Here is a 19,819-nt window from a genome sequence, read left to right as displayed (position 1 = left end):
GTACGTCGCCCGTTGTGCGACTGGCTGAGGCGAGAGATCTGGAGGGTGGGGCCGGAAATCTCGGCCCTCTCGGGTAAAGTGTCGTTGATCCTTGACCACTGAATGTTTCGCGGCCTTGAAAATGAGAAAGGGGAGAGAGACAAAGAGAGAGAGAGAGAGAGAGAGTGAAAACACACGAGAAATGATTTCAATCACTACCTTGACTAGATGACTGCAATTCCCCGGCCTGCCATGTACGAGCATCAACAACCTCCGGATGGTACAAAACACTGCGGCTGGAGTCCTAACTAAAACTAGAGGTTGCAACCATATGAAAGCTGAAATCTGAGATTTCCCCCGACCTGTCCACCCCCTCTGGCAGCAAGAACTGCGATCGAGGTGTAGCAGCCATTGTGGCTCGTGTACAGCCAGCCCAGAAGCAAGCAGTACCCACCGGACCAACCAGCTTACACAGGCAATCTGACACACCGCATCTCATCTCATCTCATCATCAGCTGCTTCTCCGGGGTTGGGTCGCGGTGGCAGCAAGCTAAGTAGGCCACTCCAGATGTTCCTCTCCCCAGCAACGCCCTCCAGCTCCTCCTGGGGGATCCCGAGGCGTTCCCAGGCCAGATTGGACATGTAGTCGCCTCCAGCAAGTCTGGGTCTCTTTCCAGTGGACGTGCCCGGAAATCCTCCAAAGGAAGGCGCCCTAGCATCTCTTCACCTGTTCTCTAGTATCTGTCTTCTCGGTACTATTGCCAGAGTATAACATACTACATGGGCATGCTTCATCACATCTATCAAACCTTATGAAGCCATTGGTACCGTCCTGTGCCCTGCAGTTCCAAGGCACCTACCTCCTCTCTGTTACTAAAATCAAAATGGACTCATCAGGTTGCAGGGTGCCCATTTTTCTTTGGAAAAGTACAGTTGCCAGGGGGGCTGGCTGTCTAGTTTCCAATAAATCAAAACTAAATTTTTATTGTTTGTCTAGAAGACTTTGGAGACAGTGGCACTGGCGAAAAGACAGGAGGTGGAGCTGGAGGTGGCAGAGTTGAAGATGCTAAGAATTTCATTGGGAGTGACGAAGAAGGACAGGATTAGGAACGAGTATATTAGAGGGACCGCTCAGGTTGGACGGTTTGGAGACAAAGCAAGACAGGCTAGATTGAGTTGGCTTGGACGTGTGGAGGAGAGACGCTGGGTATATTGGGAGAAGGACGCTGAATATGGAGCTGCCAGGGAAGAGGAAAAGAGGAAGACTAAAGAGGAGGTTTGGCCTTCCTCTTGATGCGGTGAGGGAGGACATGCAGGTGGCTGGCGTGACAAAGGAAGATGCAGAGGACAGGAAGAGATGGAAACGGATGATCCGCTGTGGCGCCCCCTAACAGAAGCAGCCGAAAGAAGCAGCAGTAGTAGCAGATTGTTCTGACTAGCAGCAGACGAGTTGTACGGCTTTGCTGTTGCTTAACCGTAATATATCCGCCCTGTCAGTCTCAGCACAAAGTTAGGTTAGACTTCCTAGTTAGCAACAACTCTACGTCCTGCCAATGGGAAGAACACCCTTTCACACACTTCCTTTTCCTTTTCCTTTTTCCATCTCCATTTGGTATATCCAATTCCCTGTTCTCCTGAAGTCCGGCATTTGCGTGACCCCTAAAGCTGTGTTCAGACAGGGGGCCAAGTATCTGGTGTTGACAGCTTGCGGGCCTATCTCTAAGTGTTTTGGGTTTTTTTTGCTTCATCCAAGTAGCTCTGATGTACTTACACCATTTTAGCTAGTAGCTAAATATGTAATTGATGAATTTACTATTGCATTTGTTGTTTGAGAAACCTCTTTCTTTCTCATTCATTTATTGTTTTGTTTTTTGTTATTGTAATTGTCCTGTAGCTGGACACTGCATACAACCAAGAATCCACAGACTGTAACGACGAGCTTCTCATCCGTTGTCATTTTAGCAAGAACTGGGAAGTGAGAATCAAAAGTCAGCGTGTTGTTACGTAAAAACCGAGATGCTTGAATCTGATTGGCTGTGGCCAAACTTTACCAGGAACACTTTATGTGTCATTTCACCTCATGCACTTTCGTACATGAAGTGAAACGACATGCCATTTCCCCCCGGCCCACAGCAGCACAACACAAAGACAAAAACACATCAACCAACTACAAGATCACACATACCCAAACTAACACACATATCAAAACTAAACAAAAAAATCACTGTCCAAGGGAACAAACGCCAGCCAGGATGAATGTCGGAACTGCCGGTCTGCATGGGCTAGCAGTTAGCTTAGCCCGCCCCGCTTCCTGTCAGACCGCCCTCAGTGTTTCCCCCTCGGGCGCAGCTCCAGGCAGGGGCCGTGGTTCCCCGGGCCCACCGGACGAAGCAGACCAAGCTCTCCCAGCCGATCCAGCGCCAGCTCCCCCAGCCAGACACCCTCGACACACCTCCTCGCACTCCACATGAAAACATCAAAACACCACAGTCAACACCAGGTGAGGCTGTCGCCAGACCGCACCTCGGTGTCATCGGAACTGAGGGTCTGCATGGGCTAGCAGTTAGCTTAGCCTGCCCTGCTCTCCCAGCCGATCCAGCGCCAGCTCTCCCAGCCATCAAACGAAGACAAAACTTAGACGCGGACAAAGACACTGCATGGACGGTACTGGGTGAGGCCGCCGCTAATGTGAATTTGCGTCACCATCTTCCCACACCGGAAAGCGGAATGTTGCCCTCACCGCCCAAAAGCTGAGCATTTCTCACCCTTTTACAGGTTGCCACCCTGAGCACAACACCAAATCACCTCCTGTCTCCCACACCATTGCCCTAATTAGTTTTCTATGAGAGCGAGGGATGCAGGTGACGAGGGGTGATTTGGCGTCATGGTCGGGGAGGCAACCTGTGAAAAGCTGAGAAATACTCAACTTGTTTGGCAACAAACGAATCTGGCAACGACTTGCTGGAGTTGCTTTGTGTCTGAACGTGCCTTAAGGTGGATGAGGGGGGCGAAGACTTCCACACGCATCCTCTGATACACGAGGAAGCAGCCGAACGCTTCTTTTCACCTGCCAGCTGCAGGTTTCTCCAGGGGGAATGCAACACATGTGGAGGCCCACGCCGTTTCCTGCAGATCCCCTGCAGCTGTACAGGCACCTCACCACCTGTTAGAGTCACAATTTGTTATATTTGGACAGATTTTCCCCTACTGGGGAATTGTTCCTCATCCGAATCGAGGATCTGAAGACGGAGGTTATCGTCCATTGTTGTTTTGCCATTTCTACCTGTTTTTCACTGAGGGGATGTAAACCCTCTAAGACTGGAACTGTGGTTTATATAAACAAACATGACTTGACTCGTCTTTCATGATACTACCTTTTCTCAAGACAATCGCACATTCCCACATCCCCACCCACACATTCGCACATACAATATGATACAAGTCAAAAGCAATTCCTTTGCAGCCTACAAAAACTGTCACTCAAATAAAGTGACAGCCTTGAAGTACTACCACTGCAACTTCTATTACTATAACCACTGCTGCTGCTACTACTACTACTACTTTTACTACTGCTAAGTGTTGCACAACAACTCTTACTACTACTGCTGCTAGTGACCACTATATCTCCATTACAACCATGATTACTACTACTGTATTAATACTTTTACCATTATGATTATGGCACGAGCAACAACTGTTACTACGTCTGCCTCCTCAAAAATTACTAATATCTGTGCAATCAATAATAACAGTTAAAACCCAAATTGTTGAAAGACAGACACATGAAAATACTACTACGACTACTACTACAACTACTACAACTACTACATTCGGCTGCTCCCGTTAGGGGTCGCCACAGTGGCTCATCCATTTCCATCTCTTCCTGTCCTCTGCATCTTCCTCTGTCACACCAGCCACCGGCATGTCCTCCCTCACCACAGCCATAAACCTCCTCTTTGGCCTTCCTCTTCTCCTCTTCCCTGGCAGCTCCATATTCAGCATCCTTCTCCCAATATACCCAGCATCTCTCCTCCACACATGTCCAAACCATCTCCATCTTGTCTCTCTTGCTTTGTCTCCAAACCGTCCAACCTGAGCTGTCCCTCTAATATACTCCTTCCTAATCCTGTCCTCCTTCATCACTCCCAGTGAAAATCTTAGCATCTTCAACTCTGCCACCTCCAGCTCCACCTGCTGTCTTTTCATCAGTGCCACTGTCTCCAGACCATACAACATAGCTGGTCTCACTACCATCTTGTAAACCTTCCCTTTAACTCTTGCTGGTACCCTTCTGTCACAACTCACTCCTGACACTCTTCTCCACCTACTCCACCCTGCCTGCACTCTCTTCTTCACCTCTCTTCTGCACTCCCCGTTACTTTAGACAGTTGACCCCAAGTATTTAAACTCATACACCTTCGTCCCCTCCACTCCTTGCATCCTCACCATTCCACTGTCCTCCCTCTCATTCACGCATATGTACTCCGTCTTGCTCCTACTGACTTTCATTCCTCTTCTCTCCAGTGCATACCTCCACCTCTCCAGGCTCTCCTCCCCCTGCACCCTACTCTCGCTACAGATCACAATGTCATCCGCAAGCATCACAGTCCACGGAGACTCCTGCCTGATCTCGTCCGTCAACCTGTCCATCACCATTGCAGACAGAAAGACACAGAAAGACAGATACACGAAAATAAATAATCTGAAATCAATTAAATCATGTGGGTTCAAAAGGAAGAGGAGGACATGAAAGTAAAGCGAACGAGACATATGGATGGGGTGGAGTAAGAGAGAGCGTAGAGGAGGAGGATGAGAGAGAGAGATGGGGGGGGGGCATTGTAAGATAGGCACGGGGGCAGAGCGGGCCAGAAGCAAGAGATTTACAGATAGGGAAGAGAAGAACGGCAGAAAGAGAGCAAGATGAAAGAAGAGGAAGGGTAGAAAAAACAAAATGTCCATGAAAGGCAGAGGGAGCAGGGACGGCTGACAGACATGACAGGAGGTGTAAGGATTAAACACACACTGGCACACACAAACACTCATATACAGTGTGTGTGTGTGTGTGTGTCTGGCAGCAGAGTATCATGGCTCATGCCACCCTGGTCAGATTACAATCCTGACTCATCTGGGTCCTAATCCTTCGGGAAGTCTAATTAAACTTCTCTCTTGCCTCATCACACGCACACACGCGCACACACGCACACATACACACACACACACACACGCACGCACACATGCACGCACACACACACGTTTGTGCATGCACACAAATATTTGTGACAGGATACACAATTATACATCATACATATATGAACACAAATGCATGCACCTCAACTGCACACACACAAAGGGACAATTGCACAATCATACACTTGTATACACAATCATAAATCAGCATATACATACTATACACCCTGGTGCCGGACTGATGGTACTGACTTATGGTCCTCAGCAGATCATCAGTTCACACACACACACACACACACACACACACACACACACACACACACACACACACACACACACACACACACACACACACACACACACACACACACAGTTTTGTTGAAGCTTTACTGGGGAGCTGATGCCCAGAGACAGACGGAGCATAGAGGAGGGTTTAGGAGCTTAGAGCCCAACACCGTCTCTGGATACTGAACAAAGAGCCCTGAACAAACTGTGAAATAGCTTTTTACAGAGTTGGCTAGTCCCACACTAAAGTACTATAGCAAAGTGCACACTCGCACCCAGCGACATGCACAGCCATGCATGCACACATACACACACACACACACACACACACACACACCAAATCTACCACAACTACTAGTTTCGGCTGCTCCCGTTAGGGGGCGCCACAGCGGATCATCCGTTTCCATCTCTTCCTGTCTTCTGCATCTTCCTCTGTCACACCAGCCACCTGCATGTCCTCCCTCACCACATCCATAAACCTCCTCCTTGGCCTTCCTCTTCTCCTCTTCCCTGGAAGCTCCATATTCAGCATCCTTCTCCCAGTATACACAGCATCTCTCCTCCACACATGTCCAAACCATCTCCATCTTGCCTCTCGTGCTTTGTCTCCAAACCGTCCAACCTGAGCGGTCCCTCTAATATACTCGTTCCTAATCCTGTCCTCCTTCATCACTCCCAATGAAAATCTAATCATCTTCAGCTCGGCCACCTCCAGCTCCACCTGCTGTCTTTTCATTGCTGAGTCTTATCTTTTGCAAAAGACTCGCCCGGTTCTTTGATTCAGGTCGACATAGGCAAATAAGAAGTCAGACGACTTCTTGCTGGTTCGTGTCATTTTATTTGGCACACAACAAATAGTTCACAGGTAATGCTGCAGCGCTGGAGACGTACCCTCGGTGCAAACCGGGAGTCGTCTGCCAAATAACAGGAACACATAGTGATATATACTAAAACAACAAGGCGTGGTGCTTTTCGGAGACAGGCGTGATCTTCTTTTTTGGTTTCCCTTCGTCGTTGTCGATTACGTTTTCCTCGTGTTGTTTTGCAGGTCTCGTTCCTGCTCCAAGGCCATCCTAATCAGGCCGGCGTACACAGACTCCCTGGCCATCCTAATCAGGCCGGCATACAATGTTCCTACTCTCAGGCCCAGCTCCTTTATCATCAGTGCCACCGTCTCCAGACCATACAACACAGCTGGTCTCACAACCATCTTGTAAACCTTCCCTTTAACTCTTGCTGGTACCCTTCTGTTGCTAATCACTCCACCCACTCCACCCTGCCTGCACTCTCTTCCTCACCTCTCTCCTGCACTCCCCGTTACTTTGGACAGTCGACCCCAAGTATTTTAACTCATACGCCTTCGTCACCTCCCCTCCTTGCATCCTCACCATTCCGCTGTCCTCCCTCTCATTCGCGCATAGGCATTCCGTCTTGCTCCTACCGACTTTCATTCCTCCTCTCTCCGGTGCACACCTCCACCTCTCCACGCTCTCCTCCACCTGCTCCCTACTCTCGCTACACATCACAACGTCATCCGTAGAAATCATAGTCCACGGAGACGCAGACATCAAATCAAACGTCTTTATTTCGACCGTGCAAAATAAAAGACAAAAATGACCAAGCATAAAAATAAATAAATAAATAAATAAAATGGAGAATCCAACAAAAGGAGCCGGAGGAAGTTACTACTTATAATTTCCTGCCCCCTCTCTAATGCTCCGTTAATAAACCTAAATAATAAACTCAGTCTTTCCACACATCAGAGTATGTCACGCTCAATACCTACACCTCAGAATGACTCAATTAAAAAAAATAAAGCAAAATAAATAAATAAATAAATAAAACGAAGAAACACACACACTTGTGTTACCGTACTTGTGAAAAGTTTCTGTTAACTTCAATTATTCACGGAGTGCTCAGCCTCGGCGAGTCAAGGCTAACCTGATCTACTCTCATCCTGAGACAATCTACCTCTCCTCCCCTCTCTGCCCTTACTCCTTCTGCTTTCATGCTCGCACATTTTTCAGGGTCAAACAGTGGCGATGCACCGGTTGCAATTTTCATGGCCGATTCTGATTTCATTTTTTTGGCCCCCCCCCACCCCCTTTTGTCTCCCCAATTGTATCCAGCCAATTACCCCTCTCTTCCCAGCTGTCCCAGTCGCTGCTCCACCCCTTCTGCTGACCCAGGGAGGGCTGCAGACTACCACACGCCTCCTCCGATACATACGGAGTCGCCAGCTGCTTCTTTTCACCTGACGGTGAGGAGTTTCACCAGGGGGACGTAGGAGGATCATGCTATTCCACCCAGTCCCCCCCCCCCGAACAGGCACCCTGACCGACCAGAGGAGGCGCTAGTGCAGCGACTAGGACACACACCCACATCCGACATCCCAACCACAGACAAGGCCAATTGTGTCTGCAGGGACGCCCGACCAAGCCGGAGGTAACACGGGGGATTCGAACCAGCGATCCCTGTGTTGGCAGGCAACGGAATAGACCGCTATGCTACCCGGACGCCCCCGATTCGGATTTCTTAAAAGTCTGACTGCCAATTCCGAATTTTTTTTCCAAGAACTATAATTGACAGCATACACAACCATTTCTGTAACTTTAATTTGATGGAAATTTCAAATGATCATAATGAAACACTGACTATCAAATAACTTTGTACACCAGGTTACCGGACCTTCTCTCACGCTCACGCAAACAAATCCCAAAAGGAAAAAACGCTCCAGGTCACAGGACAGAGCTTATCAAGCAGAACATGAACTGCTGTATATCCCGCCTTATCTACCACCTTTTACTTTCCCAAAGTAAACGACTGTTTTCAACACGTGTCTGCATTACCGTCTGTGCTGTTTGTGCACGATGTGAACCATGCATGTGAACTGGACCGCACAGAATCGGATATATCTGAGACTGACTGGCAGGCCGGTCACCGGTCATGGCTGAGCAAGCTGAAAACTGGCCAATTCCGGTCCCCGGCTGATCGATCGGTGCATCTCTATCATGCAGATACTGTCGATACAGGATCAGGACTACTGCAGCTGCTTACTGGCAGGTCTTACTGGCGCTGCGGGCTGGTCTTCGACCAACCCAATACAGTACGTGTCACTCCACTGTTTCGTATCCCTCCGCCGGCTCCCAGTAGCCGCCCGCATCAAACTCGAAACCTTAATACTCGCTTACAAAACAACAGCTGAAACGGCTCCCGCCTACCCGATCTCCCTCGTTCAGGTCTACACTCAGTCCCGCTCACTACGCTCTGCCAATGAAAAGCACCTGGCACCTCCGCCACAACGGGGCCCAATGTCACTGGCCCGACTCTTCTCTTCTGCAGTTCCCCGGTGGTGGAACGAGTGACCAAACTCCATTCGATCCACTGAGTCCCTCCCCATCTTTAAGAAGTAGCTGAAGACCCAGCTCTTTCACGAACACCTCCACACTCGATGGCATTGGTAAAAATGCACAAAAAAAGGGTGTCCAGGTGGCATAGCGGTCTACTCCGTTGCCTACCAACACGGGGACCGGCGGTTCGAATCCCCGTGTTACCTCCGGCTTGGTCGGGCGTCCCTACAGACACAACTGGCCGTGTGTGCGGGTGGGAAGCTGGATGTGGGTATGTGTCCTGGTCGCCGCACTTGCACCTCCTCCGGTCGGTTGGGGTGCCCTGTTCGGGGGGGGGGGTACTGGGGGGAATAGCGTGATCCTCCCACGCGCTACGTCCCCCTGGTGAAACTCACTGTCAGGTGAAAAGAAGCGACTGGCGACTCCACATGTATCGGAGGAGGCATGTGGTAGTCTGCAGACCTCCCCGGATGGGCAGAGGGGGTGGAGCGGCGATCGGGACGGCTCGGAAGAGTGGGGTAATTGGCTGGACACAACTGGGGAGGAAAAGCAGGGGGAAAAAATCCCCCAAAAAAGCTTCTATGCATCACCTTTGTGCACTACCTGTTGACACCTATGTCCTATTGGACTTGAACCTAGTTTTTTGGCACTTACTAGCATTGTCGCCTCCTGACTAGATGACTTGCTTGTGTTGTATTAACTCTCAGATGTACGTGGCAAGTGTCTGCTACATGAAGTTGTACCACTGTAACATCATGACCATTCTAAGTCTTGCTAGTTGCTTTCTGATCCGACTGGATACTCTCGATGCACTCACTGAATTGCTCATCGAGTGAAAGGTATCAAACCTGCCTGTAACGGAAATGTAAGCTAACACATGCAACCTCTGGTACACAAGACATTTGTAGACACGACTAGAGCTGCACCTCACTATGGACACATGCGGAAAATGGTCTTTTTCATACTTTTTTTTGTCAAAACCTTTGCATGCCGCTTGCGGTGTGGGAAGACGGTGGTGCGAATTCACGTTCACAGCGGCCTCAACCCAGTACCTGTGTGAAGATGACGGCGCGAATTCACATTTGCGGCGGCCTCACCCAGTACCGTCGGTGCAGTGTCTTTGTCCACGTTTGCATCTAAATTTTTGTCTTCGTTTGTTGGCTGGGAGAGCTCGGTCTGCTGCGCTGTGGGCTCAGGGACCGCGGCTTTGCCCGGAGCTGCACCCGAGGAGGTAACGCCAAGGGCAGTCTGACAGGATGGGGCAGCGGGGCAGGCTAAACTAACTGCTCGCCCATGCAGACCGGCCGTTCCAATAACACCAAGGGCGGTCTGGCGGCAGCCTCACCTGGCGTTGATTATGGTGTTTTTGATGTCGTCGTGTGGAGTGCGGGGAGGTGTGTCAAGGGTGTCTGGCCGGGAGAACCGGTGCTGGATCGGCTGGGAGGGCTTGGTCTGCTTGGTCCGACTGCCACAGGAACCAGGGCCCCTGCCTGGGGCTGCGCCCAAGGAGGAACCACGGAGGGCGGTCTGACTGGACGTGTCATCGGGGCAGGCTAGGCTAACTGCCAGCCCATGCAGATCGGCGGTTCCGACAGTCATCTTCGCTGGCGTTTGTTCCCTTGGACAGCGATTTATTTATTTATTTATCGGTTTGGATATATGTGTTAGTTTGGATATGTGTGTTCTTGTGATTCTTAAATGTGTGTTTGTCTGTATGTTGCACTGCTGTGGGCTGGGGGAAACGGCATTTCTTTTCACCTCCCGTGCGCAAGTACATGAGGTGAAATGACCGATAAAGTGGTCCTGATTCCTTCCTGATTCCTGCCACATGTGGCTTTCAGTGTAACTAAATTACTTTAACAACCCAGCGGAAGTCATAGCTAGCTAGCATCGTCTCTCAGAGGGCTGGAACGATGGCTGTCTTTAACCCAATTTTCAGCATTCACCATTAAACCCACAATAGTCTGTTGCCATTTGGATAAGGGATGGATGGATGTATGTCCTTTTTTACCCAGAAGTCATTATTTCTTATGCCATGGTCTCTGGTTCTCTTTCTGTCTGTCTCTCACCCTCTCCCACTCACGCAGCCAACTACCAATTTGGCTGCGTTACACACATACTTACAGTGGGTTGCCGGTAACAGAGCAGGTGAGGCTGAGCGAGTCTCCCTCTCGCAGAATACCGGCGGGAGGAACGATTCTCACTGTGGGGGCAACTGTGGAGGAAGAGATAGAGAGAACAGAGAAAAAGAAAATGAAACGAGAGAGGGTTAGAGAGGCTCAAAATAGAGAGAGAGCAATAGAGAGAGAGAGAGAGAGAGAGAGAGAGAGAGAGAGAGAGAGAGAGAGAGAGAGAGAGAGAGAGTGCAGGTGGGATCATAGGGAAATCAAAATGGGGAACTATGCTATATAAATGTAATTATTATTATTATTATTATTATTATTATTATTAACTACACACAAACAAATGAGTGCAAAAGAAGCGCATTTGAAAAACAAAGGCAGGGACGACAAAGAGACAGAAAAGTGATGGAGGAGAAAAGGGTAGAATTGTTTTGGCAGAAATGGTCTCAAACATCTGTTTCCAAGGCAACTGGCCGAGCATCCTACGGCTGAGACACCTGTTATAATAACAAGCCTACAGCTTTGCCAGATGTAAAACGCTTATTCCAATAGCAGAGCAACGGGGGGCCAAATTCGCTCTGACAATCGGCCATTATTGCCACTTCTCTGGCTCGAGAAACAACTGGCACACCAGATTCATACGGCTGTTGAATATCAATCGTGCCCAACTCTCAACAAACATTAATACACCGATCTGGAAAATGAATTGTGCCCAGCCGTCAACATTAATATACATGCAGAATATGACTCATCGGGAAATATCGGTGCACCTGTGGAATTCTGATCATGTTCAACAATTGCCGACTATTCATATGTTTTCTCGAGCAACGCATTTAATTGTCAACGGTAGGAATACTCTGTGGAAACCATTTGCATTAAAGCAAATGACGGCTTCTTGCTGAAATGCATTTCTAATAAACATCCATGTAAATCCCGTTTACTTTTACAAAATGAACAGTTTACTTTAAAGTACTTGTTATGTGTAATTACGTTGTGTGCTCTTCGTCCCAGAAAGTTGAATCAGTTCATCCGGTCACAACGCTTACTGGGAGAAACGTTTCCTCACTCATCTAATGCCCCTTTTCCACTACATGGTACCGGCTCGACTCGAGTTGCAGAGTGTCGCACCTCCTCAGTGTCGCTGGTCTGCACTGATTTTGGTACCCGCTCCAGTTTTTTTGGAACCTCGACAAAGGCGGGACCAGAAAAGTGGTAACAGTGACCAAAATGCCGGTGCTTTCCAGCAATGGAAAATGAAAAAGTCGAGTCGAGTTGAGCCGGTACCATGTAGTGGAAAGGGGGACTTAGTGACCTCTCCAGTCTCAACTGACTGCAGGTATCCCCACCCTTACAAACAATACAGCTGCACAACGACCATCAACAACAGTTGGTTAACATTAACTGGAGTTACAATGGCCATGTGTACTATTCACAGAAGATTTGGGAATAGTTGCAATCACAGCATTGTACGATGGTGACAGATGTACTCCTAGTCCCCCCCCCCCCGTTCAGGGATGGTCGTTGCCTCTTCGCATAGATGGCCTCTTCGACTCCCCGTTCAAACCAGCGTTCCTCCCTATCAAGGATGTGCACATCATCATCCTTGAAAGAGTGGCCACTGGCCTGTAGATGGTGTAGACTGTGGAGTCCTGGTCTGATGTGTTAGCTCTCCTGTGTTGTGCCGTCCTCTTGGCCAGCGTCTGTTTCGTTTCCCCAATGTACAAGTCACGGCAATCCTCCTGGCACTTAACAGCGTACACCATATTGCTCTGTTTGCGTCGGGGGACCCGATCCTTGGGGTTGACCAGTTTCTGGTGCAGCGTGTTTTGGGGTTTGAAAGCAGCCGAGACAGGGTGTTTGGAAAATATGCATCTCAACTTTTCTGACAATCCTGCCACATAGGGAATCACCACTGCTTTACACTGAGGTAGCTGTTGTCCTTCTCCTCTCTTCACTCAGCTGGTGCACTGTTTGAGCGTCTTCCTGACTTCGACAAACGCCCAGTTAGGATAACCACACTTAACCAGCGCCTGTTTAATGTGGGATTTCTCCCCTTCGCCCGGCTGCTGTGTCGGTGGGGACGTTGTCAGCTCAGTGGTACAGCGTCCTGATGACTCCTAGTTTGTGCTCCCGTGGACGATGAGAGTCAAACCTTAAGTACAGGTAAGAAATGGATAAGACGTCAGAGCTCTCTTTTCCACTTCCTCCATATACAAGCTGGCCACTACAGGTGAAACTGGGGAACCCATAGCACACCCATGCCTCTGCCTATAGTACTGCCCCCTGTATGTGAATTACGTGGACTGAAGACAGCTTCAGGAGCAGACACACTTGGTTAGTCTTAAAGGTGGTCCTCTTGTTAAGGGTGGGGTCATCCTGTAATTTCATACGGATCAATTCCACTGCTTCATCAACAGGGACGCACATGAAGAGAGATGTAATATCATAAGAGACCATAGTTACAGCCAACTCCAACATTTTTTGCGCACAGCTATGGCTGTATGAACAAGAACCTCTCATCATTTTGGTGATTCAAAACTTCTGAAAACATTCGTTCTCTCTACCGCTACTCCCTCTCTTCATTCACTGTCTAGCTCGCTCGACAAACGCGGCTCTCTGTCGCTGCCGCTCTGAGTCAACTGTGTGCATGTGCAACTCACATCTACGATTGACTCAGATCAGGCAGCAACATGACCAAAATCATTAAAAGAGTTTTGATGATCCAAAAAATGCAGAAGTTATAAAGGAACAACTTCCTCCGAGTGTTGCGTATTCTTATCGCTGATCCCGATCCGAGTCAACCGCAGATGTGAGTCGTGCATGCGCGAGGGTAACCGGTTTACCCAGCTTTCTTATCTATGAAAATACAGACAGGCTTAGGGTTAGCCACCGGAGACGAGGAGCTGCGCATGCGTATTCTTCCTTCTCTCCGTAGGTGGAAAAAAAAGGGATGGTTTGTCACCAAGTCTGAGCACCGGAGAAGGGGCGATATGCCTGGAGGGGATCTGCACTCTAGTGGGTGCACTCTCCTAGTCTGTGGGTGTGATGCATGTAAAGACGGTCGGATACAGATGGGGAATGAACGTTATGTGTTCATGTATGTGTATGTTTTATCTGTACGTTGCGATGTGGTTATCTGCATGTTTCTGTGCATGTAACAAATTCCCCGCGGGACAATAAAGAGTCTCTATGGAGTCTTAATACATCAATATAGATAGATATAGTCTTTATTAAAGACTGCACCTACCTATCTATCTAGCTATCCATATAGATATGGCATATCAATCACTTTCAGCTATAAAAGGACTGCTGAGAAACCTTTTTCGAAAGCACATCTCTGCCGAGAACAATTCTTCCCTATCCACTATTCACTATGGGACACGAAATTGAATTAAACATTTACGGTTATACGTTATGCATTTCATCTTTGACTCAGGGGTGAGACAAATTTCCTGCAATTCTACACACTTTCCTTACACACATTTTGGTGAGCTTTCTTTTCTTTTTTTTACAATGTCAGTCGAGTAGCAATGAAGTGAGTTTCACAAGTTGCCTCTTTTTATTTCCAAGTTCACTGCCGAAAACGTGACCGCGGCGTCTTAAAAAGTGCTCACGGCTGGGGTTATAAAGACAATTTCATTGCCATTCTGGCTGTTATTCAAATTCTCCAACAGCAAGAGAGACGGGGTCAGGGAGACTGATGAATGCCTCCAAACTTGCTGGAACATAAAGACCGACATCGGGGGAGATAATCAGATGATCTTTCAGGAAGGCAACGGAAATGGGGTGGACTTAAATGATGGAGAGAACAATGAAACTTCAACAGAGAGGTGATAGACCGGGGGGGGGAGGCATTTAGATTAATTTTAGGTTTGCAAAATTATGACCTTGAATCACTATACGAAAAGTTGATGGTGAAAATCTAATATGTTGACCCTTTGGAGAAACCCACTCTTAAAAACATTACAACACTTTTTAAAGGACTATATGATCATGGTTAGGTCCTTGGTTGACAAAATTACAGTACTGCTATGGACAGAATCCTCTATGAGTCTCTAAATATCCATCCATCCATCCATTATCTGAACCGCTTACCCTGCTCTCAGGGTCGCAGGGATGCGGCAGCCTATCCCAGCCGTCATTGGGCGGTAGGCGTGGAGACACGCTGGACAGGCCACGAGGCCATCACACAGGGCCAACACATACACACACACACACACACACACATTCATACCTAGGGACAATTTAGTATGACCGATTCATCTGACCTATGTCTTTGGACTGTGGGAGGAAACCGGAGCCCCCGGAGGAAACCCCTGCAGATAAGGGGAGAACATGCAAACTCCACACAGAGGATGACCCGGGATGACCCCCAAGCTTGGACTACCCCGGGGCTCGAACCCAGGACCTTCTTGCTGTGATGCGACCGTGCGAACCACTGCGCCACCGTGCCGCCTTCTCTAAATATTGTAAATAATATTTCTCAATAAACAGCTTCCTCATGTAAATACTAACTGTAAATATTGCGAATAACTTCTTCCGACATAAGCCTTTTCATCACTACGACTAGCTTAATGTTATGAACTAAAGTATATATCCTATACAACATCCTGAAAACTAAATACATACAGTTATAAGAGTTTAATTACTCAGAAAATATGGTCTGAACTTCATCCAACTCATAATAACACACAAACAATTGCAGTGTTCATGTCTTTATTGAACAAACTGTTTCATCATTGCTGGCACGGTGGTGCAGTGGTTAGCGCGGTTGCCTCACAACAAGACGGTTCTGGGTTCGAGGGCTGGGGTAGTCCAACTTTTTTTTGGGGGGGGGGGGTCATCCCTGGTCGTCTCCTGTGTGGAGTTTGCATGTTCTCCCCGTGTCTGCGTGGGTTTCCTCCGGGGGCTCCGGTTTCCTCCCACAGTCCAACGACATGTAGGTCAGGTGACTCAGCCGTACTAAATTGCCCCTAGGTATGAATGTGTGTGTGTGTGTGTGTGTGTGGGCCCTGTGTGATGGACTGCCAACCTGTCCAGGATGTCTCCCCACGCCTGCTGCCCAATGACTGCTGGGATAGGCTCCAGCATCCCTGCAACCCTGAGAGCAGGATAAGCAGTTTGGATAATGGAGGGATGGATGTTTCATCATTCACATTCCACGCTGGTAAAAGTATGTGAACCCATCCCGGTATTTAATGACTGGTAGAGCCTCCTTTAGCAGCAACAACCTCTACCAAACGTTTCCTGTAGCTGATCAGACTTGCACAACGGCGAAGAGAAATTCTGTACCATTCCTCCCTACAAAACTATTTCACTTCATCAATATTTCTGGGATTTCTTGCACGAACAGCCCTCTTCAGGCCATGCCACAGCATCTCAATTGGGTTAAAGTCTGGACTCTGATTTGGCCAATCCAAAACATGAATGTTCTTCTTTTTAATCTGCTCTGTTGTTGATTTCCTTCTATTTTGGGTCATTGTCTTGTTGCAGGGTGGCGCAGTGGTTAGCGCGGTCGCCTCACAGCAAGAAGGTCCTGGGTTCGAGCCCTGGGGTAGTCCAACCTTTGGGGTCATCCCCTGTTGTCCTCTGTGTGGAGTTTGCATGTTCTCCCCGTGTCTGTGAGGGTTTCCTCCCACAGTCCAAAGACATGTAGGTCAGGTGAATCAGCCATACTAAATTGTCACTAGGTATGAATGTGTGTGTCTGTGTGTATGGCAGTCCTGTGCGATGGCCTGGCGGCCTGTCCAGGGTGTCCCCCCCCGCCTCCCGCCCAATGACTGCTGGGACAGGCTCCAGCATCTCCGCGACCCTGAGAGCAGGATAAGCGGTTCGGATAATGGATGAATGGATGGATGGAGGGATGGATGTCTTGCTGCACCATCATTAAGCTTCAAGTGACGGACCGCTACCCCCGATGTTCTCCTGTGAAAGTTCTCGATACAGTTTTTGAACTCATTGTTCCCTCAACGATTGCAAGCTGTCCAAGTCCTGAGGTAGCAGAGCAGCCCCAAACAATGATGCTCCCTTCACCACGCTTCACATTCGGGATGAGCTTTCAATGTCGCTGTGCAGTGCCTTTTTTCCTACAAAGCATTGTGCGTTCCTGACAAAACGGTCCATCTTTTGTCTCGCCTGTCCACGGACCATTATCCCAGAAGCATTGTGGAGCATCCAGATGGTCTTTTGTAAACCTGAGACATGTTTATTTTGGAGATCAGTGGTTTCCTACGTGGCGTCCTTCCATGAACACCATTCTTGTTCAGTGTTTCCTCAAAGTGGGCACATGAACCGACACTTTAGCAAGTCGTAGAGATTTCTGCAAGTCTTTTGCTGGTACCATCGGGCTCTTTTTACCTCCTTCAGCATTGCGTATGTTGTGCTCTTGGTGTGATCTCCGCAGGGTGCCCGCTCCTAAGGCGAACAGCAAAAATATTGAACTCCCTCCATTTTTAGAAAATATGTCTTACTTGTGTGGATTGATGAACACCCGGGTCTTCAGAAATGCTTTTGCAGCCTTGTCCAGCTTCATGCATCTCTACAATTCATCATCCAAGGTCCTCGGAAATGCATTTTGATCGGGGCATCGGTCACATGAACAGATTTTTCTTGAGAAGAACAGACACTGTCAGTAACCAGACTTTGTAAGCCTTTATTTATTGGGCAGGGCACCTTTAAAACCTACACCTCCAATCTCATCTCATTGATGAGAAGACCTCACTCCAGCTAGTTTTTGGAGAAGTCTTTAGCTCAGAGGTTATCATACCCCCCCCCCCCGCCCCCTGACCTTTTCTCCCCAACTGTAATTACCAAACTCTTCCGAGGAGCCATCCTGGTCGCTGATCCACCCCCTCTGCTGATCCGGGGAGGGCTGCAGACTACCACATGCCTCCTCCCATACATATGGAGTCACCAGCCACTTCTTTTCACCTGACAGTGAGGAGTTTCACCAGGGGGGACGTAGTGCGTGGGAAGATCATGCTACCCCCCCCCCCCAGAACAGGCGTCCCGACCGACCAGGGGAGGCGCTAGTGCAGCAACCAGGACACATACCTATATCCGGCTTCCCACCTGCAGACACGGCCAATTGTGTCTGTAGGGACACCTGACCATGCCAGAGGTAACATGGGGAGATCCCTGTGTTGGTAGGCAATGTAATAGACCGCCACGCTACCCGGACCCCCGGCAAAATAATTTGCCTTGACTGGGGCATTTGAGTGCAGATTTCAAAACCAAGAAAACTTTTCTGTTGAGCCAACCGCAATCATTTGACCCTCAGATCGTTTGAAATACTGCACTTGAGCGACCCAGTTATTAACGACCCAGTTAGTCAGAGGAAGTTGGTGAGTGTCTGTTCAGTTTTGACCCCAATACAGCTGCCATTAATAGGCTACCTGTATCAACGTACATTAGCTAGAGAAGAAAATTAATTATATTAATACCACGTGTAAATGCACATGGTTAAAATGCATTGTGACTGGACGTGTGAACGAATCTGCCAGACCACCTCCAGAAGTAGTCTGGATCGCATTGTGATCTGATCTCCACCAGAATCTGAACACTGACCTGAGGAATGGACGTCAACACTGAAAGAAATCTTTAAAGCCTGACTGTGTCTGCCACTGCTTACATATTGAATCTGCACACTCAAAACTCTAACCCAGCAACATCACCCATCCATCCATTATCCGAGCCACTTATCCTGCTCTCAGGATCGCGGGGATGCTGGAGCCTATCCCAGCAGTCATTGGGCAGCAGGCAGGGAGGCACCCCTGGACAGGCCGCCAGGCCATCACACAGGGCCCACACATACACACACATTCATACCAAGGGCCAATTTAGTATGGCCGAGTCACCTGACCTACATGTCTTTGGACTGTGGGAGGAAACCCATGCAGACATGGGGAGAACATGCAAACTCCACACAGAGGACGACCCCCAAGGTTGGACTACCTCGGGGCTAGAACCCAGAACCTTCTGGCTGTGAGGCGACCGCGCTAACCACTGCGCCACTGTGTCGCCCCAGCAATATCAATATAAGTGGAAACCCCCCCCAAAGGATTCTGGGTAGGCAGCATTTTCAAATATCCAAAATGCATATCGAAATACAACAATGCATTTTATGTAAATTTTATGCAAATACTGTAGATAATGTTATTCAATAAACAGTTTCTTTATGTGAAAAGCAACTGTAAATATTGTAAATAGTTTATTTTAATATGAGCTTATAAACTATATTAAGTCACAACAAATGCGGTCCGTACTGTATGCTCGCAGTGGTAATGAAATACCCCCAGAGGGTAGAAACGCCATCCTTACAGCCAGTACTGGAGACTCCATGACATGATGGAAACAAGGCAGATGAGACGGCATATCAATATCAGGTATGAGTGCAAATGCCGTGATCAAATTCTTCTTTGTCTGGGCATCTGGGTGGCATGGAGGTCTATTCCGTCGCCTACCAACACGGGGCTCGCCGGATCGAATCCCCGTGTTACCGCTGGCTTGGTCGGGTGTCCCTACAGACACAATTGGCTGTGTCTGTGGGTGGGAAGCCGGTACATGTCCTGGTCGCTGCACTAGCGCCTCCTCTGGTCGGTCGGGGCGTCTGTTTGGGGGGGAGGGGGAACTGGGGAGAATAGCGTGATCCTCCCACGCGCTACGTCCCCCTGGCGAAACTCCTCACTGTCAAGTGAAAAGAAGCGGCTGGCGACTCCACATGTATCGGAGGAGGCATGTGGTAGCCTGCAGCCCCCCCCCCACCCCCGGATCGGCAGAGGGGGTGGAGCAGTGACAGGGATGGCTCGGAAGAGTGGGGTAATTGGCCAAAAAATACAATTGGAAGAAAAAAAGATTCTTTGTCTAGATAACACATCCAGATATGGATCACACGAT

At 48.7% G+C, this 19,819-nt stretch overlaps 1 protein-coding gene across 1 annotated transcript in view; it reads right to left on the bottom strand.

Annotated features, from left to right (window-relative positions):
• Nucleotides 1-9: 9 nt before the first annotated feature.
• Nucleotides 10-19,819, bottom strand: part of cadm4 (cell adhesion molecule 4) — a gene marked incomplete at its 3' end in the record, with an annotated part of 32,787 nt that continues 12,977 nt past the window's right edge. Inside the window, exons 5-6 of the mRNA XM_056302014.1 lie at nt 10,926-11,016; nt 10-114 (exon numbers count right to left, since the gene is read on the bottom strand). Of these exons, the coding sequence (XP_056157989.1) occupies nt 10-114; nt 10,926-11,016 (196 nt within the window). The remainder of the gene's footprint in view (nt 115-10,925; nt 11,017-19,819) is intronic.

Source organism: Lampris incognitus, unplaced genomic scaffold (assembly GCF_029633865.1).
Source record: "Lampris incognitus isolate fLamInc1 unplaced genomic scaffold, fLamInc1.hap2 scaffold_324, whole genome shotgun sequence".
NCBI lineage: Eukaryota > Metazoa > Chordata > Actinopteri > Lampriformes > Lampridae > Lampris > Lampris incognitus.
The sequence above is the reverse complement of the archived record's forward strand: the minus strand, read 5'-3'. Positions and strand labels throughout refer to the sequence as shown.